We start from the raw sequence: 20,075 nt of genomic DNA on the forward strand, positions 1-20,075 counted from the left end.
AGGAAATATCTATCCAGGGAAGGTGGTCTCGGGTAGAAAAGGTTTTACCCATCAACATCTTGGAGGTCTGCGCAGCCCGTTTGGCACTGGTTTCTTGGACAACCAGACTGCAGGGGTGTCCTGTCAGGATTCAGTCTGACAGCGCAACTCTGGTGGCTTAAATTAACCATCGGGGGAACCAGAAGCCACGCAGTGCAGAAGGAGGTGAACCACATCCTGTCTTGGGCAGAGAGACATGTTCCATGTCTGTCAGCGGTATTCATCCCGGGGGTGGACAACTGGCAGACAGACTTTCTAAGTCGCCAGCAGTTGTTTCCAGGGGAGTGGTCCTTGCATCCCGAGGTCCCGAGGTCTTTCAGCCGATCTGCCAGCGTTGGGGTACTCCTGACATAGATCTATTGGCGACCAGGTTCAACAACAAGCTTGACAGGTTTGTTTCCAAAACCAGGGATCGGAATGGATGCCTTCGTGATTCCTTGGTGTCGGTTCAACCTGATCTATGCGTTCCCTCCGGTCCAGCTTTTACCACGTCTGTTGAGCAGAATTCAGGTGAAGGTGAGGGGAAGCCGGTGATCCTAGTGGTTCCAGCTTGCACCTTGGTACGCTGAAATCATAAAATTAGCAGTACAGTTTGCTTCCATGTCACCCAGACCTGCTCTCCCAAGGTCCCATATTCCACCCTACTTTACAGTCGCTGAATATAACCATTTGGCTATTGAGACCAGAATCTTAAGAGATCTTGGAGTTTCTGGTCCAGCTCTGACTACGTTGATAAATGCTATAAAACCTACATTTCTTGGTGTGAATCCAAGAGATGGCAACCTTGAAAGTATGTCATTGGAAAAATTCTTTCTTTTCTTCAAATAGGAGTGGACTTGAAGCTGGCATTAGGAACCATAAAGGGACAGATCTCTGCCTTGTCTATTTTCTTTCTATTTTCAGAAAACCATTAGCTACGCACTCCAGTGTGATTTGCACCGTTTTGCAAGTCAAGCCACCCCTATGTCCTTGGGACTTAAATCTTGTGCTCTCTGTGCTACAAAAGCAACGCTTGGAGCCTATCAGGCATATTCCCTTGGTTCTCTTGATAAGGAAATTGGTCTTTTTAGTTGCCATATCCTCGGCCAGAAGGGTGCAGGAATTGGCAGCACTTTCCTGCAAAGAGCCATTTTTGATCGTTCATCAGGACAGAGTGGTCTTATCATCTGGCCTTTTTGCCTAAGGTAGTTTCCGGGTTTTCATCCAAACCAAGATATTGTTCTTCTTTCCTTTTTTCCGAGTCCTCAGACTATGGTGGAGAAATTATTGCATTCTCTTGATGTAGTACGAGCAGTTAAAGTCTATTTAAAAATGTCAGCACTAATTCGTAGTACTGATGCTTTCTTTATCCTGCCAGAAGGGCCTAAGAAAGGCCAAGTAGAAACTAGTTCCACTATTTCCAAGTGGATTTGTCAAGTCATTGCTCAGGCATATGGCTTAAAGGGTAAAGTTCCACCCTTTAGGTTAAAAGCTTACTCTACCAGGAGGGTAAGTGCTTCATGGGCAGTGCATTATCCGGTGTCTATGGCTCATATTTACAGAAGACCTACCTGGTCTTCAGTTCATACATTCACAAAATTTTACCAAGTGAATGTAAGAGCCCAAGAAGGGGCTCAATTTGGAAGTAGCGTGCTTCAGGAAGCAGTATAAGCTCTTTATTTGCCCTGGGGCAGTTTTGGGGTTACTGTGTCCCTTCCCCTCATGGGCATTGCTTTAGGACATCCCAGATAGTCATTATTACCGACTCTGTGTCTGTGATGTACGATAAAGAAAATAGGATTTTTCCTTCAACTTACCTGCAAAATTATTTTCTTGGAGTATGTCACGGGACACAGAGGTCCCTCCCCTCTTTTCTGGGATCTTCATTGCTTGCTTCAAAAAACTGAGGTTCTTCCTGTATGGGAGGGGTAATATGGGAGTAACTTTCTGTCTATTGGTTGCCAGTGTCCAATCACCTAAAGGTAGCGTATAACCTAGATAGTCATTATTACCACCTCTGTGTCCCGTGATGTAGTCCAAGAAAAGGATTTTACAGGTAAGTTGAAGGAAAAATCCTATTTTTTTCTGAATCGTCAAGAGTAAGGACCTAGTTCCTTGCTGGGATCTCTGGGCCTGGCAGTTTTCTTCCTTTTAGATAGAAATTTTTACTCCTGTTTTTTTTCCTGTGAGATCTGCAATCAACTGCTAGACTGGATAACCGGCTAGACAATCTAGATCCAGTGGTCACCCCAGTCTGGCCAACGAGTGCGCACAGACATCAGCTGCATACTAGGTCAGCCACGATATAGCCCCACTGGACTGGGCCGTCGTGTGAGTTAAATGCCTTGCGGGGTCGCATACAACCGGGCCTCGGCCCGAGTCATAGCATTCCTCCCAGCCGACAGCCCCCCCAATTTGGATGGCAAGGGGTTCTGATAGGAGCAGTACCTGCCTGGTTCCTGGTATGGTGAGTAGCTGTCTCCCCCTGGAGGGTTTTAGGGTGGACATAGGCCCCTCCTTGGGACAGTTGGCCCCCAGGGTTTCCCCTCCTTCCCGTCAGGCATCCCCTTTATCTGTCCCCCATCCTACCCCCCTCCATTTATATGGGCTGGTCCACCTCCTGCGGTGAGAGCAGGGCGCTATGCTGGCGATGGAGGCCGGAGGGGTGCGCTGCTGGCCTGGTAGGGGATCTTGCCACGGTCCCCCCATCCTGACTGGGCCTGACCTTTTAGACCTAGGGCCTCGTGGTGCCGCACGGGGCTGCCATTTTGCTATAGCCTGTGTGTTTCCATGAACGGTGGCCATGTTTGTGTAGTCCGGTGCCCATTTTGTGGTGGTTTGCCATTGAAGATAGTGGTGGCCATGACAGTGGAGCCCTGTGGGCGGCGATTTTGGCGGTGGGAGCCCCTCCTCATCCCCTGGTGCTTACTCCTGGATATTTTCACTTCCTGATTGCTGTTCCTGGAGTGCAGATTATCCTGGTGGCTGCAGGTGCCTGTTTCTGCTGGGTGATGAGTCTGGTGGAGTTCTCTCCCTCTCTGCTGAGGATTGATTGGTGCTTTGTGCCTGGCGACCGGATGGTGCTGCCAGCCCAGTGGCGGTTGTCCCTTTGCAGTGTTTTACACTTTTTGTTGGGTTCCCATGGTGACTCATGGAGTCTTTGAAACACATATGCCCACCTGACCCCCTCTCTGAGGCTGTGGGGCCCTCCGAGTCCCAACCATCCATCGATGCACTGACGGCGGTCCTGGAGTGCTTTGTGTCCCTGGTAGAGGTGGCTTTCAGGCAACAGGCGAGCAAAAGAGCCCCCTCCGCATTCCCCTGCCTCATCGGTCTCATGAGATTCAGGCCGCGGCGGATGTGGGTCACCCTGCTGGGTCTGCGACCACGTGCCCAGAATCCTCAGATAGCGAGGATGATTCCTCCACATCTGCAACCGCGCACGAAAAGGCGCTGGTGGAAGCACTGATTGTATCTGTGCACGAGACCTTGACGATGGAGGACGCAGCTGCGACGGAGGCACAGGTTCCCTTTGGCACTCACTTGCCATCCAGAGCGGCAAAGGCGTTTCCTTTCCCCGCCTATTTTGACAGAATTGTCGCTAAAGAGTGGGGTCGACCAAAGTGTCCCCTTGGGGTCCGTAAACAATTTCCTAGGCATAACAATTTCCTAGGCATTACCCCTATGAGGAATCCCTTATTAAGAAGTGGACTGTTCCATCGGTGGTGGACCCTCTAGTTTCCAGCTTGAACAAGGCAGCCATGATTCCAATTGAAGAGTCCCTGGCCTTTAAAGTTCCGGCTGACAGGAAGGCGGAGGCTGTGGCTGGCAATATGTACACTCTGGCTGGTTCAGCACTGAGACCAGTATTCACCATTGCCCTGATGTCGCAAACTCTGACAAAGTGGGCTAAGCTTTTACGCCGTGACCTGGAGGAAGAACCGCTCCTCCCTGCCTTTGCCAGGCTGGTGGAGTTTATCTGTGATGCCTCTTTGGATGCGGCTCCCCTAGTGGCTTGGCTCTCTGTTTCGGCAGTGGTACTTTGGCGTGTCTTTTGGCTGAAATGCTGGTCTGTGGACCAGACTTTGCACAAAAACAGCAAAAACAAACAAAAAGGCATTGACTGAACTCCCCTTTCAAAGGGGATCGCCTGTTTGGGGCTACCCTAGATGACATCATTAAAGGTCTCACAGGGGGAAGAGTACTTTTCTTCTGCAGGCTACTAAGGGCAAGGAACATTGTCGGCTCAGAAGTTTTTTCGTCCCTCAGGGTCGACTGACAAGGGCTAGGAGCCTTTCAGGGCCTCCTCTGGAGGATCCAAACAAATCTGGAGTGGGCTTCTCCTCCAGACCCGCGGACAAGGCTCCTTCAGCATGAAGGTGCACCCTCATCCATATCGGGGGTGGGGGGATGTCTTAGTTGGTTTCCGGACCTGTGGCTTTCCCTGGTACAAGACAAGTGAGTCCACAAAGTCATTCGGTCTGGCCACAAGATCGAGTTCTACTCTTGTCCCCCGGCAAGGTTCTTTCCTTCCAACTTGCGGCTGTCCCCCAGACTGTTTACAGGGTCTGTTTGGGGCAGTACAAGACCTGTTACTTCAAGGGGTGATTGTCCAGGTCCTGACTTCGGAACGTTTTTAGGGTTTTCACTCAAACCTGTTTGCAGTTACATAGTTACATAGTTAGTGAGGCTGAAAAAAGACACAAGTCCATCCAGTTCAACCTATGTGTGTGTGTTTGCTTTTAACCGTACATTGTATACCCCTGTATGTTGTGGTCTATAAGGTGTCCATCCAATAGTTTTTTGAAACTATCAATGCTCCCCGCTGATACGACTGCTTGCGGAAGAGAATTCCACATCCTTACCGCTCTTACAGTGAAGAACCCCTTACGCACTTTAAGGTTAAACCGCCTTTCCTCTAGTTTTAGTGAGTGGCCACGTGTCTTATTGTATTCCCTTACTCTAAATAGTTTGTTCCTTATGCTCGGGTCGCCAGTACAGTATTTGTACATTGATATCATATCCCCCCTCAAGCGTCTCTTCTCCAGAGAGAATAGGTTCAGTGCTTGTAGTCTTTCCTCATAGCCGATGTCCTCCATTCCCCTAATTATTTTTGTTGCCCTTCTCTGGACTCTCTCCAGTTCCAGCACATCCTTCCTGAGGACCGGTGCCCAGAACTGGACAGCATACTCCAGATGTGGCCGGACCAGAGTCTTGTAGAGTGGAAGAATAATCTCTTTATTTCTGGAGTGAATCCCCTTTTTTATACAACCCAGTATTCTGTTGGCTTTGCTTGCAGCGGCTTGGCATTGCATGCCACTTCCAAGCCTGTTGTCTACCAGTACCCCCAGGTCCCTTTCCATCCTAGACTCACCCAGAGGTTTCCCCCCTAGTGAGTAGCTTGCTTTCTGGTTTCTGGCCCCCAAGTGCATTACTTTACATTTTTCTACATTAAATCTCATCTGCCATGTAGTTGCCCACCCCGTTATTTTGTTCAGGTCTGCTTGCAAGATTTCCACATCCTGCATAGAAGATATTGGCATGCCTAATTTAGTATCATCTGCAAATACTGAGATTGTACTAGATATCCCCTCCTCTAGATCATTTATGAATAAATTAAACAGGATTGGTCCCAGGACAGAACCCTGGGGGACCCCACTTTCCACACCCGCCCAATCCGAGTACTCCCCATTAATCACCACCCTCTGTACTCTCCCCTGGAGCCAGTTCTCTATCCAGGTACTCACCTTATGGTCCATACCTACCTTCCTTAGTTTGTACAGTAAGCGTTTGTGGGGAACGGTGTCAAAGGCCTTTGCAAAGTCCAGATACACCACATCCACAGGCTTACCTTTATCTAAGTGGCAGCTCACTTCATCGTAGAAGGTTAATAGATTGGTTTGGCATGAACGATTTTTCATGAATCCATGCTGATTACTACTTATAATACCGTTTTCATTACTAAAGTCTTGTATGTGGTCCCTTATCATCCCCTCCAAAATTTTGCAGACTACAGATGTTAGGCTGACCGGCCTATAGTTACCCGGGATATATCTCGGCCCCTTTTTAAATATTGGTACCACGTTGGCTTTTTTCCAATCAGCTGGCACCATACCTGTCTGTAAACTATCCTTAAAGATCAAGAATAATGGTCTGGCAATCACCTGACTGAGCTCATTTAGAACCCTTGGGTGCAAGCCATCCGGTCCCGGGGATTTATTTATGTTAAGTTTCTCTAGTTTAGCTCTAAGTCTATCCTCTGTTAGCCATGGCGGCACTTCCTGAGGTGTATTATTTAGTTCGGCCTTACAAGCGGGGTTCATGTAGCCCCCCGATTCCTTTGTGAAGACTGAAGAAAAGAAATTATTTAACACTTCCGCCTTTTCTCTGTCCTCAGTGGCCATTTTTCCTTTATCATCTTTTATGGGGCCAATGTGTTCTGGCCTCGCTTTCTTACTGTTTATATACTTAAAGAATTTCTTGGGGTTCTTTTTACTCTCCTCCGCTATATGTCTCTCGTGTTCTATTTTAGCCGCCCTGATTTCATCTTTACATTTCTTATTACACTCTTTGTAATGCTTAAATGCTGCCAATGACCCCTCAGTCTTGTATTTTTTGAAGGCCTTTTCTTTAGCTCTAATATACATTTTTATGTTGGAGTTTAGCCACCCAGGGTTTAGTTTTGCTCTTTTAAATTTATTTCCCAGTGGAATGCACTGGCCCACCCCCTTGTTAAGTATGCTCTTGAAGCACTCCCATTTTTCCTCCGTGTTCTTTGTTCCCAGGGTTCTATCCCATTTGATATTTTCTAGCAGTGAGCGCAGTTTAGGGAAATTGGCTCTTTTGAAATTCAGTGTCCTTATATTACCCTTGTGTTTCCTATTACTGTAATTAATACTGAAACCAATTGACCTATGGTCACTGTTCCCTAAGTTGTCCCGTATTTCTATATCCGTGAGCAGGTCTGTATTGTTGGTAATCAGTAGGTCAAGTACCGCATTGTTTCTGGTTTGGGGGCCTATAGCATACGCCCAATATTACCTTCCCCACCGTGCCTTTCCTTTGAAGCTCTACCCATAGGGATTCTGCCTCGTCCATAGCTCCATTATTAATATCATCCCTCATATTTACCTGTATACTGTTCTTAATATACAAACATACCCCTCCCCCTTTTTTACCCTCTCTATCTCTGCGATAAAGGGAATACCCCTGAATGGTCGCCATCCAGTCATGAGAGCTGTCAAACCAAGTCTCAGTTATCCCCACAAAATCTAAGTCCTCCTCAAACATCAGCAGCTCCAGCTCTCCCATCTTGTTGGCCAGGCTTCTGGCATTGGTATATAAGCCTCGTAATTTTGATGTTTTTAGGCTGCTCTCTTGATTTTTCCCCGTACCCACCCTGGGTATAGGGGCTCCGAACACCCTACCGCTAATGCCCCCATTTCTGCTCTCTGAAACTTGCTTTCCACTGGCTAATTCTACATCTGTACCCTCCCCCCCATTCCCTAGTTTAAAAGCCCCTCTAACTTTTTGGCCATCCTCTCACCCAGTACGGCTGCACCCACCCCATTTAGGTGCAATCCGTCCCTACCAAAGAGCCGGTGACCGACTGAGAAGTCGGCCCAGTTCTCCAGGAACCCGAAACCCTCCTTACTACACCAGCTCCTCAGCCACTCGTTAACTTCCCTAATCTCCCGCTGCCTCTCTGGTGTGGCTCGAGGTACAGGTAGTATTTCGGAAAATACTACCTTGGAGGTCCTAGTCCTCAACTTAGCGCCTAAGTCCCTGAAATCGTTTAGGACTCTCCGTCTTCCTCTGCCTATGTTATTGGTACCCACGTGTACCATGACAGCTGGGTCTTCCCCAGCCCCACCCAATAATCTGTTCACCCGATCCGCGATGTGCCGAACCCGAGCGCCCGGCAAACAACAGACTGTTCGGCGCACACGGTCTATGTCACAGATTACACTGTCTGCCCTTCTAATAATTGAGTCCCCTACCACCAGCACCTGTCTTTCCTTTCCCTTTCTCCCGGCCTCACTGGAGGAGTTCGTCCCCTGGCAGCTAGGGGCGTCACTCTGCTCCAGCAATGCTGGTCCCTGACTGGTTTCCCCAACATCACACAACGGGGCGTATCTATTGGGGTGCTCCAGCCCAGGATCAGCCTCCTTGACTTGTCCCCTTCTACCCCTCCTAACTGTCACCCCTCTGCTCTGCTCTGATGCCTGCACCTCCGATACTCCGCCCACCTCTGTGCAGGCCCCTGTCTGCACCTGATTGGTACAATCCTGGCTCTCCTCCGGTATGGACATTCGTCTCAGTGTTGCCAGCTGCTTCCCTAGATTCAGGACCTGAGCTTCCAGGGAAGCAACGTGCTCACATTTTGCGCATTTGTATTCGCCCTCGATCGCATGACCGAGGAACGCATACATATCGCAAGATGTACACCGAGTCGCATCTCCACACCCGCCGGGCATTGTACCTACTATCTAATCTAATGGGGATTCAGCGATTTAAGTCTATCCTATGTGGCTATTTCCTGGCTTCCTAACGCTACCTTCTCACCCTCTGGTATTCCGCTCCACTCACTCCAGTTCCCAGGAAGGAAGGCAAGATGCGTCCAATCCAGTACCTCAAGGCGCTAAACTGCTTTGTGCGGGTGCAGAAGTTCAGGATGGAGTCCCAGAATAGTGGCATCCCTGCATCAGGGGGATTTTCTTGCCTCTATCAACATCAAGGATGCTTACCCTCACATTACAACATGTGACGGTCACCAGCGATTCCTCTGCTTTGCCGTGGAGGAGCATTATCAGTTTGTGGCGTTACCCTTTGGTCTCGCCTCTGCTCCTTGGGTCTTCACAAAAGTGTTAGCCCCGGTGCTAGCATTGTTACGCCAACGGGGGATTGCGGTACTGGGCTACTTGGACGACCTCTTTCTGTGAGCAGAGTCCCCTACTGCTCTAGTGGAAAACCTGGAAATCCCCATACGAACTCTGATGAGTTTGGCTGATTTCTGAATTTTCAGAAGTCTGCTCTGGTTCCGTCCACAAAGCTGGACTATCTGGGTCTGACTCTGGACTTGACTTTAGCCAGAGGGATCCTTCCTCTGAAAAATCTCCAGAAATTGCAGGCTGCAATTCTTCTCCTGCTGTACAGTGCGCATTTAATTGGACAATGTCATGGCCGTGGCTTATGTCCATCACCAAGGGGGCACAAAAAATGTATTGGCCGCTCTAGAGGTAGCCAGCATTCTAAGGTGAGCAGAACAGTTTGTTTCAGCCCTCTCAACTGTACACATTCTCAGGGTGGGAAACTGGCAGGCAGATTACCTCAGTCAGCAGGCGTTGGACCAAGGGTAGTGGTCCTTTCATCCGGAGGTGTTTCACCAGTTGTGTTTCCGGTGGGGCATGCCCCGAGGTGGACATGCAGAGGTTTGTGGCTTGCTCACGGAATCCTCTGGCGGATGCCACAGATGTGCTGGTGGCCCCGTAGGTTCAGTATCGTCTGCTTTACGCCTTCCCTCCTCTCAAGCTTCTGCCACGACTTCTACGCAGGATCGAGGCAGAAGGGATTCTGGTCATCTTAGTGGCCTCGCTGGGCTTGGTACGCTAATCTGGGGTGACGGGTCGCCGACGTTCCTTGGAAGCTTCCTCTCAATCTTCCATCCTGCTTTAGGCCCCTTTCACACACGCTGTCCGTTTGTCTGTTTTTCATCCATCCGTTGACAGATGAAAAACGGACATCAATGCATCTCTATGTAAAAACGGATGACAACGGATGAAAGACGAATAACAACTGATGAAAAACGGATAACAACTGACGAAAAACGGATGACAACTGACGTTGTGTGAAAGGGGCCTTACAGTCGCTAGCTTTGACGGCTTGGCTGTTGAACGCCAGGTGCTGAAGGATAGAGGTTTATCTTAATCGGTGATTCCTACACTGTTGAAAGCTAGGAAATCTACTTCTAGGAAGATCTACCATTGTACGTGGATATACGTACATTGCGTGGTGTGAGTCTCTTGGGGTTCATCCTCACTCCTCGGTGGCTCAGATCTTGACCTTCCTTCAACGGGGGGTTAAACAGAAAGTGGCCTTGAGTACCATCAAGGGCCAGGTGTCGGCTTTGACGGTCTTCTTCCAATGATCATTGGCCACACACTCCCTGGTGCATACCTTTCTTCAGGGTATCCAACATTTGGCTCCTCCAGTGCGGTCTCTGTTGCCACCTCGAGACCTCAATTTGGTACTTTTGGTCCTCCAGAAGCCTCCGTTTGAGAATCTTCGGGAGATTCCCATGCTTACACTTTCTCAGAAGTTGGCTTTTTAGGTGGATATCACCTCTGCGTGCAGGGTGTCAGAACTGTCGGTGTTATCCTGTCGTTCACCTTACTTAGTGATTCACAGAGATAAGGTGGTTCTTCGCCCCTGTCCGTCGTTCCTCCCAAAGGTTGTCTCTGATTTTAATTTGAATGAAGACATTGTGTTGCCTTCCTTGTGTCCCAGGCCAAGACATCCAAATGAAATTGCCTTGCATGCCTTTGATGTGGTCAGGGCAAATTGGGGTGTACCTGGCAGCTATGCAGTCTTTTAAGAAGTCAGTCTCTCTATTTGTGCTCCCGGATGGACCTCAGAAAGGGTTGTCCGCTTTCTCTGCGACCATTTCCAGATGAATCAGACGGATATCAGGCCTATTCCATCAGGGGTAAGGTTTCTCCTTTGCTTGTCAAGGCACGCTCTACTCTTAGTGCTTCCTGGGCCTTCCATCATCAGGCATCAGTGACGCAGGTTTGCAAGACGGCCACCTGGTCGTCGGTGCACACTTTCACAAAGTTCTATAAAGTGGATGTGTTGGCATCTGCGGATGCTTGTTTTGGCCGCAAGGTTTTGCAGTTTGCTGTTTAGAGGACTTCATCCTCTTTGAGGGTGTATTATTGTTTTCAGGTGGGCTCCAGTTGTTTTGTTTGAGCACCTGTTGCCTGGTTGGCTACTGTTTAGCCTTGGGATTTTTTTTGCTGTTCTCACCCTTCATGTTTAACTCTGCTTTGGGACATCCCATTGGTTATGATGATCAGGAGCTGTGTTTGTCAATGAACGAAAGAGAAAATGGGATTTTTGACTTCCTGTAAAATCCCTCAATTTCTCTGATGTTCTTTGAAGGACACAGCACCCACCCCTTTGTGGAGTTGTAAATTCTTCTGACACTGCTTGTAACAAAACTGAGTACCTATAGCAGAGAGAGTGAGTATACCCCCTGGGACTGCCCATAGGCGTAGCCAGAACCTTTTTCTGCCTAGTGTCCTACTCCTGTAGGGTGCAGTATAACCCAATTGTTATGAAGATCAGTAGGTGTGTCCGTCAATGAACATTAGAGAAATGGATTTTACAGTAAGTCAAAAATCTAATTTTTCTATTTTTCCCATCACTCCTGCACATCTCCTCTTACCCAGAAGGGAAGTGAGATGCATTCTTTTTTAAAGCTCAGCCCTTCTTCACATGTGACAGTGCTGGCGACTGATGATGATGACTTTAGCCTGGTATAAACTCTGATTGGATTGACTGGGAGATTACACATGCCCTTCTTTCTTCATGCCTTGCAATTGAGCAGAGCAATGGAAAGGTGAGTGTGCTCAAGAAGAGGGGAGGCATTAACCATTTCAGCTCCGGAAGGTTTTACCCCCTTAATGACCAGCCCATTTTTTGCGTTAAGGCACTGCGTTGCTTTAACTGACATTTGGGGTCGTACGACACTGTACCCAAATAAACTTGATGTCCTTTTTTTCCCAGAAATAGAGCTTCTGCTAGTAGTATTTGATCACCTCTGCGGTTTTTATTTTTTGTGCTATAAACAAAAAAAATATATATATTTTTTACTTTCTGCTATAAAACATACCCAATTAAAACATACCCAATTAAAAAGTTTTCATCAATGTAGGCCAATATGTATTCTGCTACATATTTTTATTAAAAAAAATTCCTAATAAGTGTATTTTGGTTTGCGCAAAAGTTATAGCGTCTACAAACTATGGGATAGATTTATGGACTTTTTGTTATTGTTTTTACTAGATTACTAGAAATGGCGACAATCAGCGATTTTTAGCAGGACTGCTACAGTGCGGCGGACAAATCTGACACTAAGTGACACTTTTTGGGGACTAGTGACATCAATGCAGTTATCAGTGCCAAAAAAAAAGCACTGTTACTGTATAAATGACACTAACAGGGAAGGGGTTAACACCAGGGGTGATCAAGGGGTTAAGTGTGCTCTTAGGGAGTGCTTTCTAACTGTAGAGGAAGTGGATGCACTAGAGGAAAAGAGATCTGTGTTTCAGCTTAGCTTGGCTCTCGCTGTGTCCAGTAACAGCAGGAGTGGCGCTTCAATGGCGCGCGCCCCCGAAATCTCCTGCACAAAATCACGTACATGTATGTGATTTTGCACAGACGGGCTGCCCTGCCGCAGTATATATATGCGGCAGGCGGTCCAGAAGTGATTAAAGTTTGCCTGATGCTTTTCTCTGCTTTGAAAAAGCACAGGTTCCCTTTAAAAAAATACACATACAAATGCTTGATCATAACCATTTATTTTATGTAGTCTACAATTTAACCAGGGTATAACTACTGAAGATAGTATGAGCAGTAAAATTGTAATGTTTAAAGGTTTGAGTTTAGATGGTCTATATAGTCAATTTAATACCTGAATGAGCAAAGCTCTTTTCCGCTAGTTCCTATTGGCTATTTTCAACATAAAATATCTGCTACTTTTTAAGTGAGTGGTAAAGTATGGCTAATAAATAATTTTCCTTATTCCTGCAGAATCTCCAATAATGAGACAGAGGCCTCCTCCTCGACGGGATCTTACTATTGTAAGTTTTTTTTTCTGTATATCCCTTGTCCATAACTTTCTTCTTGCAGCTCAGGTTTGGAGCTGTGGTCTTCCAAAGCTTATATGTGTGTCTATAAAATATATATCTGAGTGACACTGAAAAAGAATGTGCAATCTAGAATGATTGGGTCACTCCTGAAAGGATTTTCACTACCCCAAAAATCCTTTGCTGGACTATCCAGTGGTTAATGCTGCCTTCTTTGTCCTAAGCAAACCTCTCACCCTACCTATTGAAGATGTTCCTTCTTGCCAGGTTTCTGGTGATAGAAAATTTTAAATGCTCATAAAGGCTGGCAAGCCCAGCCCTGTACTAGCTCTCACTGCTATTTATGTATGTCAAACTGCAGCTAACTGGAAAAAGGCAATGAATAACCAATAACGACAGCGACGATTCTGATGTCTCTTTCTGGCACATCGCTCCGTTGGAAATTCTGAAAAATCATTTGATATACTTTCCAAATTCCACAAGCTATGTGGCAGAAAGAGACATCAGAATCGTTGCTGTCGTCGCTCTCCGTACGAATTTTCCCACGAATCGCTATCGCTCAGTTCTTCAAGTAACTCAGTTTCGCTGTCGCTGTTTTCCAGTTCGCCTAAAAGCGCTTTTGCGCAAAAAAAAAACGCTTTTTGGACGCCATGGTCGTTCTAAATTTTCCAGGCACAAAGCACAGGCAGGGCACTGGGAAAGTCACCAGGTGCAATCCTGTGCTGAAATGGCATAATACAGTGTGATCCATTAGGATCACAGCTTTGTACCATGTCATTTAGTGTTTTTACACTTTTGAATTTGCCGCCGGTTCCACCCCCCTGTGTCGCAACGCTCGCAGGGAGGGAACCGGATGGCAAGTGCTGGCAATTGGCTGTGCACAGAGTAGGGAGAGACTGTGAGGAGGACGGGGAGGATGGCAGGGGAGCGCAGGGAAGGTGAGTGTGATTCTGGGGTAATCCCGAGTGTGGCTCGGGGTTACCGCTTTTGGTACTGAAAATTAACCCTGAGCCACACTCGGGAATACCGCCAGGGAGGTTAATATATTATTTCTCTTGCGTTAATTGATGGACACAGCTTCTTATCTTCTTGACAGTTGGGTTACACTGCCCCCTACAGGAGTAGGACACTAGGCAGGAAAAAACTTGACTACGCCTATGGGGCAGTCCCAGGGGGTAAACTCCAACTCTCAGCTATAGGCATTCAGTTTTTTTTTTTTGCCTAGTCAGGACCTAGTTCCTTGCTGGGATCTCTGGTCCTGGCAACTTTTTTCCTTTTTAAATTACATTTTTTTTTCCTATCTTTCTTATTTTGTTCCTGTGAGAATCTACTATCAACTGCCGGACTGGGCGACAGACTGGATAATCTAGATCCAGAGGGTCCCCCTAGCCAGGGCAGCAGGCGCGCGCAGGCCTCAGCTCCATGCTAGGTTGGCCTCAACATAGCCCCACTGGACAGGGGCTGGCCTGCGAGGGAGCATATGACCTGGCCTCGGCCTGAGTCGCAGCGTTCCTCCTAGGCGACAGCCTCTCCTATTCCAATGGAGCAGTGGTCTGTCAGGAGCAGTGCCCACCCTATTCTTGATATGGTAAGTAGCTGTCCCCTCTCTAACCCTTGAGGTTTTTGGGGTGTCCGTGGGCCCCTCCCTGGGACTGTCAGACCCTCAGGTTCCCCTCTTTCCCATGCAGCGTCCCCCCCTTCCCTTCTCGGTGGTCCTCTGTGGATTTGTTAGTCTGGGGTGTTGTGCTGGTGGTGGGGGGGGTAAGGGGGGGTTTGGGTGTCGTGCTTCCGGCGATCAGTATTTGGGAGGAGGTTGTACCTGGTGGGGGCTGCTGCCAGCGTCCCCCTTCCTCTTGGGATCATGTTTGGTGTTCCCGGGGTGCCCCTCCCCCCGGGCACCGCGTGGGCCGCCGTTTTCTTGGGGCTTTTTGTGCTGTGTATCGGCGGATATGCTTGTGTAGCCTTGGCAGCCATTTATTGTGGTTTTTCATTGAACATAGCGGCAGCCATGTTTTTAAAGCTATAGGGGCGGTGATTTCAGCGGTGGGAGCTCCTCCTCTTTACCTAGTGCTGACTCCTTGATCTTTCTCTTCCTGATCGCCACATGGTGTGCAGTTTGCCTGGTGCTGTAAGTGCCTGATTGATGGTGGTAAGTCTTTTTTGTGGGGTTTTTCTCTCCCTCTCTCTGCTATAACAACGGTAATGCTCTGTGCTGGACCCTGTGGTACTGCCAGCTCTGTGGGCATGCCTCTAGCAGTGTTATACACTTTTTTTGTGTGGGTCCTCCTCTTTTCACATGCAGCACATTTCCTCACCTGATCTCCTATCAGAGACTTCTGGGCCCTCTGGGTCCTACCAATCCCTGACTGCACTGATGGTGGTCCTGGAGTCCTTAGTGTCCAAGGTGGATTTGGTCCTGGGAACTGTACGGTTACTGTAATAATGACACTGGCAGGGAAGGGGTTAACACTTGGTGATCAAGGGGTTAAATGTGTGCCTCATGCTTACTGACGTGTGTGGGGGGAGGGGGTTGTGTGACACAGACACAGATCGCAGGTTCAGCTATGCTGAATCCTGTGATCTGTCCCTGCCTGTCACAGAGAAGATCCTCCCGCTTTGTTTACACAAGCGGGCGGATTCTCTCAGTCTTTCCCCGACGATCGGGGAAGAGAGACGGTGATCACTGTCTCTACTCCCCTGGCCCGACTCCCGCTGTGCCTAAACACGCAGAGACAGCAGGGAATCTAGTGACGTAGGTCTGCATCGCTAGACCCAGGGCTGCCACCTTGCTTAAATAGCAGCAACGTGAGCAGTCCTAAAGTGGTGAAATAAAGGCACCTTAATTTCATTTGAGGAGTCCCCGGCCTTTAAGGATCCAGCTGATACGAGGTTGGAGGCCCTGGCCCGCCAGATGTTCATGGTGGCTGGTTCGGCACTTAGGCCGGTATTTACTATTGCCCTGGTGTTGCAAACTCTGACCGAGTGGGCTAAACTTTTACGCCGGGACATGGAGGGGGAACAGCTTTCCCCTGCCTTTGCGAAGCTGGCAGATCATTTGGTCCAGGGGCTACAGTTTGTCTGTGAGGCCTCTTTGGATGCGGCTCCCTTGATTTCCAGACTGTCTGTCTCGGCAGTGGTCATTCGGCGTATAATTTGGTTGAAATGCTGGTCTGCGGATCAGACTTCTAAGAAGGCCTTAGCTGATCTCCCATTTGGGGGGGATCACCTGTTTGGAGCTTCCTTGGATGACCTCATCAGGGGCATCACATGGGGGAAGAGTACTCTTCTTCCGCAGGCTTCCAAGGGTGTCCGGTACACATTCAATCGGACAATGCCACGGCCGTGGCTCATGTCAATCAGCAAGGGGGCACAAGAAGTGCCCTGGCGGCTCGGGAGGTAGCCGGTTTTCTAAGGTGGACAGAACTATTTATTCCAGCCCTCTGTACACATTCCAGGGATGGAAAATTGGTAAGCGTTGACAGGCGTTGGACCAAGGGAAACTTCATCAGGAGGTGTTTCATCGGTTGTGTTTCAATGGCTTCAGGTGTTTCAAGGGCTTCATCAGGAGGCGTTTCATCATTTCATTGTGCCTCCGGTGGGGTACTCCTGAGGTGGACCTGTTGGCCTCTTGTCTCAACAGGAAGGTACAGTGGTTTGTGATATGGTCTCGGGACCCTCTAGCCAACGCCATAGACACCTTAGTATCGTCTGATTTATGCCTCTCCCCCCCCCCCCAAACTTCTGCCAAGACTCCTACACAGGATCCAGGCAGAAGGGATTCCGGTCAATCTAGTGGCTCCAGATTGGCTACTCTGGTGTTGGTATGCCGATCTGGGATGGCTGGTCTCCGATGCTCCTTGGAGACTTCCTCTCAGGGAAGAGCTGCTGTCCCAAGGGCAAATCTTCCATCCTGCTTTACGGTCCCTGGCTTTAGCTGCTTGGCTGTTGAAAGCCAGGTGCTGAAGGATAAAGGTTTGTCTGAATCAGTGATTCCTATGCTGTTAAAGGCTAGAAAATCAACCTCTATGAAGATCTACCATCATACTTGGAAGACGTGCATTGTGTGGTGTGTCTCTTGGGGTTCACTCTTGCTCCTATGCGGTGGCTTGGATATTGGCTTTCCTCCAACAGGGGGTTCAGCAGCGCCTGTCCTTGAGTACCATCAAGGGCCAGGTTTCGGCCTTAGGGGTTTTCCTTCAACGTCCATTGGCCACACATTCCTTGGTGCGCACCTTTATCCAGGGAGTTCAACACTTGGCTTCTCCAGTGCGGTCTCCATTGCCGCCGTGGGACCTCAATTTGGTGCTGTCTGTTGTTCAGAAACCTCCCTTTGAAAGTCTTCTGGAGGTTCCCCTGCTTACGTTGTCCCAAAAGGTGGCCTTTTTGGTGGCTATTACTTCTGTGTGCAGGGTGTCAGAGCTGGTGGCATTGTCTTGTCGTTTACCTTACTTGGTAGTTCACAGAAATAAGGTGGTTCTTCGTCCCTGTCCATCGTTCCTTCCAAAGGTTGTCTCTGATTTCCATTTGAATGAAGATCTTGTGTTGCCTTCCCTATGTCCCAGGCTTAAACATCCTAAGGAAATTGCCTTGCATTCCTTAAATGTGGTTTGGGCAATCAGGGTGTACCTGGCAGCTATGGAGACTTTTCGGAAGTCAGACTCACTATTTGTACTCAAGGATGGACCTCAAAGGGTTGGCTGCTTCTGCTGCGACCATTTCCATATGGATCAGACAAAGTGATTAATGCCTATTCTATTAAGAGTCAGGTTCCTCCTTTCTGTGGTAAGGCGCACTCTACTCAGGCGATTAGTGCCTCCTGGGCCTTCCATCATCTGGCGTTAGTGCTTCAGGTTTGCAAGGCGGCCACCTGGTCGTCTATGCACACTTTCACAAAGTTTTATAAGGTGGATGTATTGTCATCTGCGGATGCTTCCTTCGGCTGCAGGCTGCTGTTTAGAGGACCTGGTACTCTTTGAGGGTTTATTGTTTTTTTCGGGTGAGCTCCAGTTGTTGTTTATGGTTGAACTCCATATTACCTGTTTGGCTGTGGTTTAGCCATGGCACTTTTGTCTTGCTGTTCTCACCCCTCATGTTTGGGACGTCAATAAACGCAAGAGAAAATTGAATTTTTGAGTTACCGTAAAATCCATTTCTCTGATGTTCATTGACGGACAAAGCACCCACCCCTCTGTGGAGTTGGTTTTCTTCTGACACGGCTTGTTACAAAACCGAATGCCTACAGCTGAGACTGGGAGTAGAACCCCTGGGACTGCCCCATAGGCATAGTCAAGTTTTTTCCTGTAGTGTCTTACTCCTGTAGGGGGCAGTATAACCCAACTGTCAAGAAGATAAGGAGCTGTGTCAGAGAAATGGATTTTACGGGAAGTCAGAAATGCCATTTTTCCTCAATACTACACACATTTTGACATTTAAAGCCCATCGGTGGCTCTATTAGCTTAAAATCTGGATGGAAAGATTTGCTTTTTGGTTTCCCAGTGCTTCCTGGGATATCTCATACATGCAATAACTCTAAAACAAAGCGACGCTAAAGCTGAATTGAAACCTCTCAAAAGCTGCAGGTGCTTCAAGCGAGCTTTGTCATAGACTTCTACGGAGGCTAAGGAGAGGCTTTGAAGCACCAAGAAAACAACATGGGGCTGTGCACACTATTACCAAGAATCTCATAACGCAGTAAGCACATCTCTATTGGCCCCTTTGGAAGGTTGAGGGCCAGGGACAAGTTCTGACTTTGAGCTCAAATGGAAATCTAACTTGCGAAGTGTGGTGGTATTTGGGTTCTCTAGGGATATACAGAAGAAATTCTGATTATAATAAAGGTATATGCAGGAACATTGTAGTCCCTTGTGTCAGGTTGTTCATGTTTTTCTATGGTCCGTTCACTTTAAAACTGCATTCAACAGAAAGTATTGCGTATCTTCACTGAGTGCATGCTTTCCTTTAGCAGTGCAATATTTAACTTCCAAATTGTATTATTATACATTTCTTGTAGATTATCTATTGCAGTAATACTGCCTTCTTGATTAACTATTCTTAAGGTATGAAAGTAGCCACATGGTTTTGGTGGGTTGATGGTGAATAAGTGAAGCTATGCTAGCTCCAGTCTTCCAATCTTGTGCAGCATTGATGGACACAGATCTTCATAACCGTTGGGTTATACTGACCCCTACAGGAGTAGGACACAAGCCAGAAAAAGTCTGGCTACGCCTGTGGGCAGTCCCAGGGGGGTATACTCGCTCTCTCTGTTATAGGCCCTCCGTTTTTTTTCTGCCTAGTCAGGAGTAAGGACCTAGTTCCTTATTGGGATCTTTGGTCCAGGCAATTTTTTCTTTTTAGATACAAATTTTTTTCTCACAGATTTTTCCTGTGAAATCTATAATCAACTGCTGGACTGGGCGACAGGCTGGATAATCTAGATTCAGTGGTCACCCCTGTCTGGCCAGTGAGCGAGCGCAGACCTCTGCTCCACTCTAGGTTGGCTGCGACATAGCCCGACTAGACAGGTGCTGGCCTGCGAAAACTCCTCACGAGGTCGCATACGACCGGGTCTCGGCCGAGTCACAGCGTTCTTCCTGGCCCACAGCCCCCCCCCCATTTCGATGCAGAGGTTCTGTCTGGAGCGGTGCCTGCCTGGTTTCTGGTATGGGGAGTAGCTGTGGACCCATCCTTGGAACGGTCAGATGCCATTTTGCATTTTTTTGCCATTGAAAATAGCAGTGGGAGCCCCTCCTCATCCCCTGGTGCTGACTCCTGGATCCTTTCACTTCCTGATCGCCGCACGTGGAGTGCAGCTTATCCTGGTGGCTGCAGGTGCCTGTTTCGCCTGGGTGGTGAGTCTGGTGGGGTTCTCTCCCTCTCTGCTGGGGATCGCTTGGTGCTTGTGCTTTAGCGACCGGGTGGTACTGCCAGTGTGGTGGGGGTTGTCCCTTGCAGTGGTTTACACTTTTTGTGGGGTCCCCCTGGTGACTCATGGAGTCTTTGGAGCACATACATCTTCCCACCTGATCCCCTCACTGAGGCTGGGTTCCCTCTGGGTCCCAACCATCCATGGATGCATTGACGGCGGTCCTGGAGTCCTTTGTGTCCCGGTTGGAGGTGGTCTTAGGGCGATGGGCTAGCAAAAAGCGCCCCCCTGCCTCATCAGATTCTGAATCTGATTCAGCCTCCATG

The 20,075-nt window shown here is 48.4% G+C and overlaps 1 protein-coding gene across 1 annotated transcript in view; it reads left to right on the top strand.

Moving 5' to 3' along the window:
• The window catches only part of SH3PXD2B (SH3 and PX domains 2B), a 273,034-nt gene that overhangs the window by 243,431 nt on the left and 9,528 nt on the right, over window positions 1-20,075 (top strand). Inside the window, exon 11 of the mRNA XM_082256749.1 lies at window positions 12,832-12,881. Within this exon, the coding sequence (XP_082112875.1) occupies window positions 12,832-12,881 (50 nt within the window). The remainder of the gene's footprint in view (window positions 1-12,831; window positions 12,882-20,075) is intronic.

This window comes from Pelophylax lessonae, assembly GCF_965119305.1.
Source record: "Pelophylax lessonae genome assembly, chromosome: 4".
Taxonomy (NCBI): domain Eukaryota; kingdom Metazoa; phylum Chordata; class Amphibia; order Anura; family Ranidae; genus Pelophylax; species Pelophylax lessonae.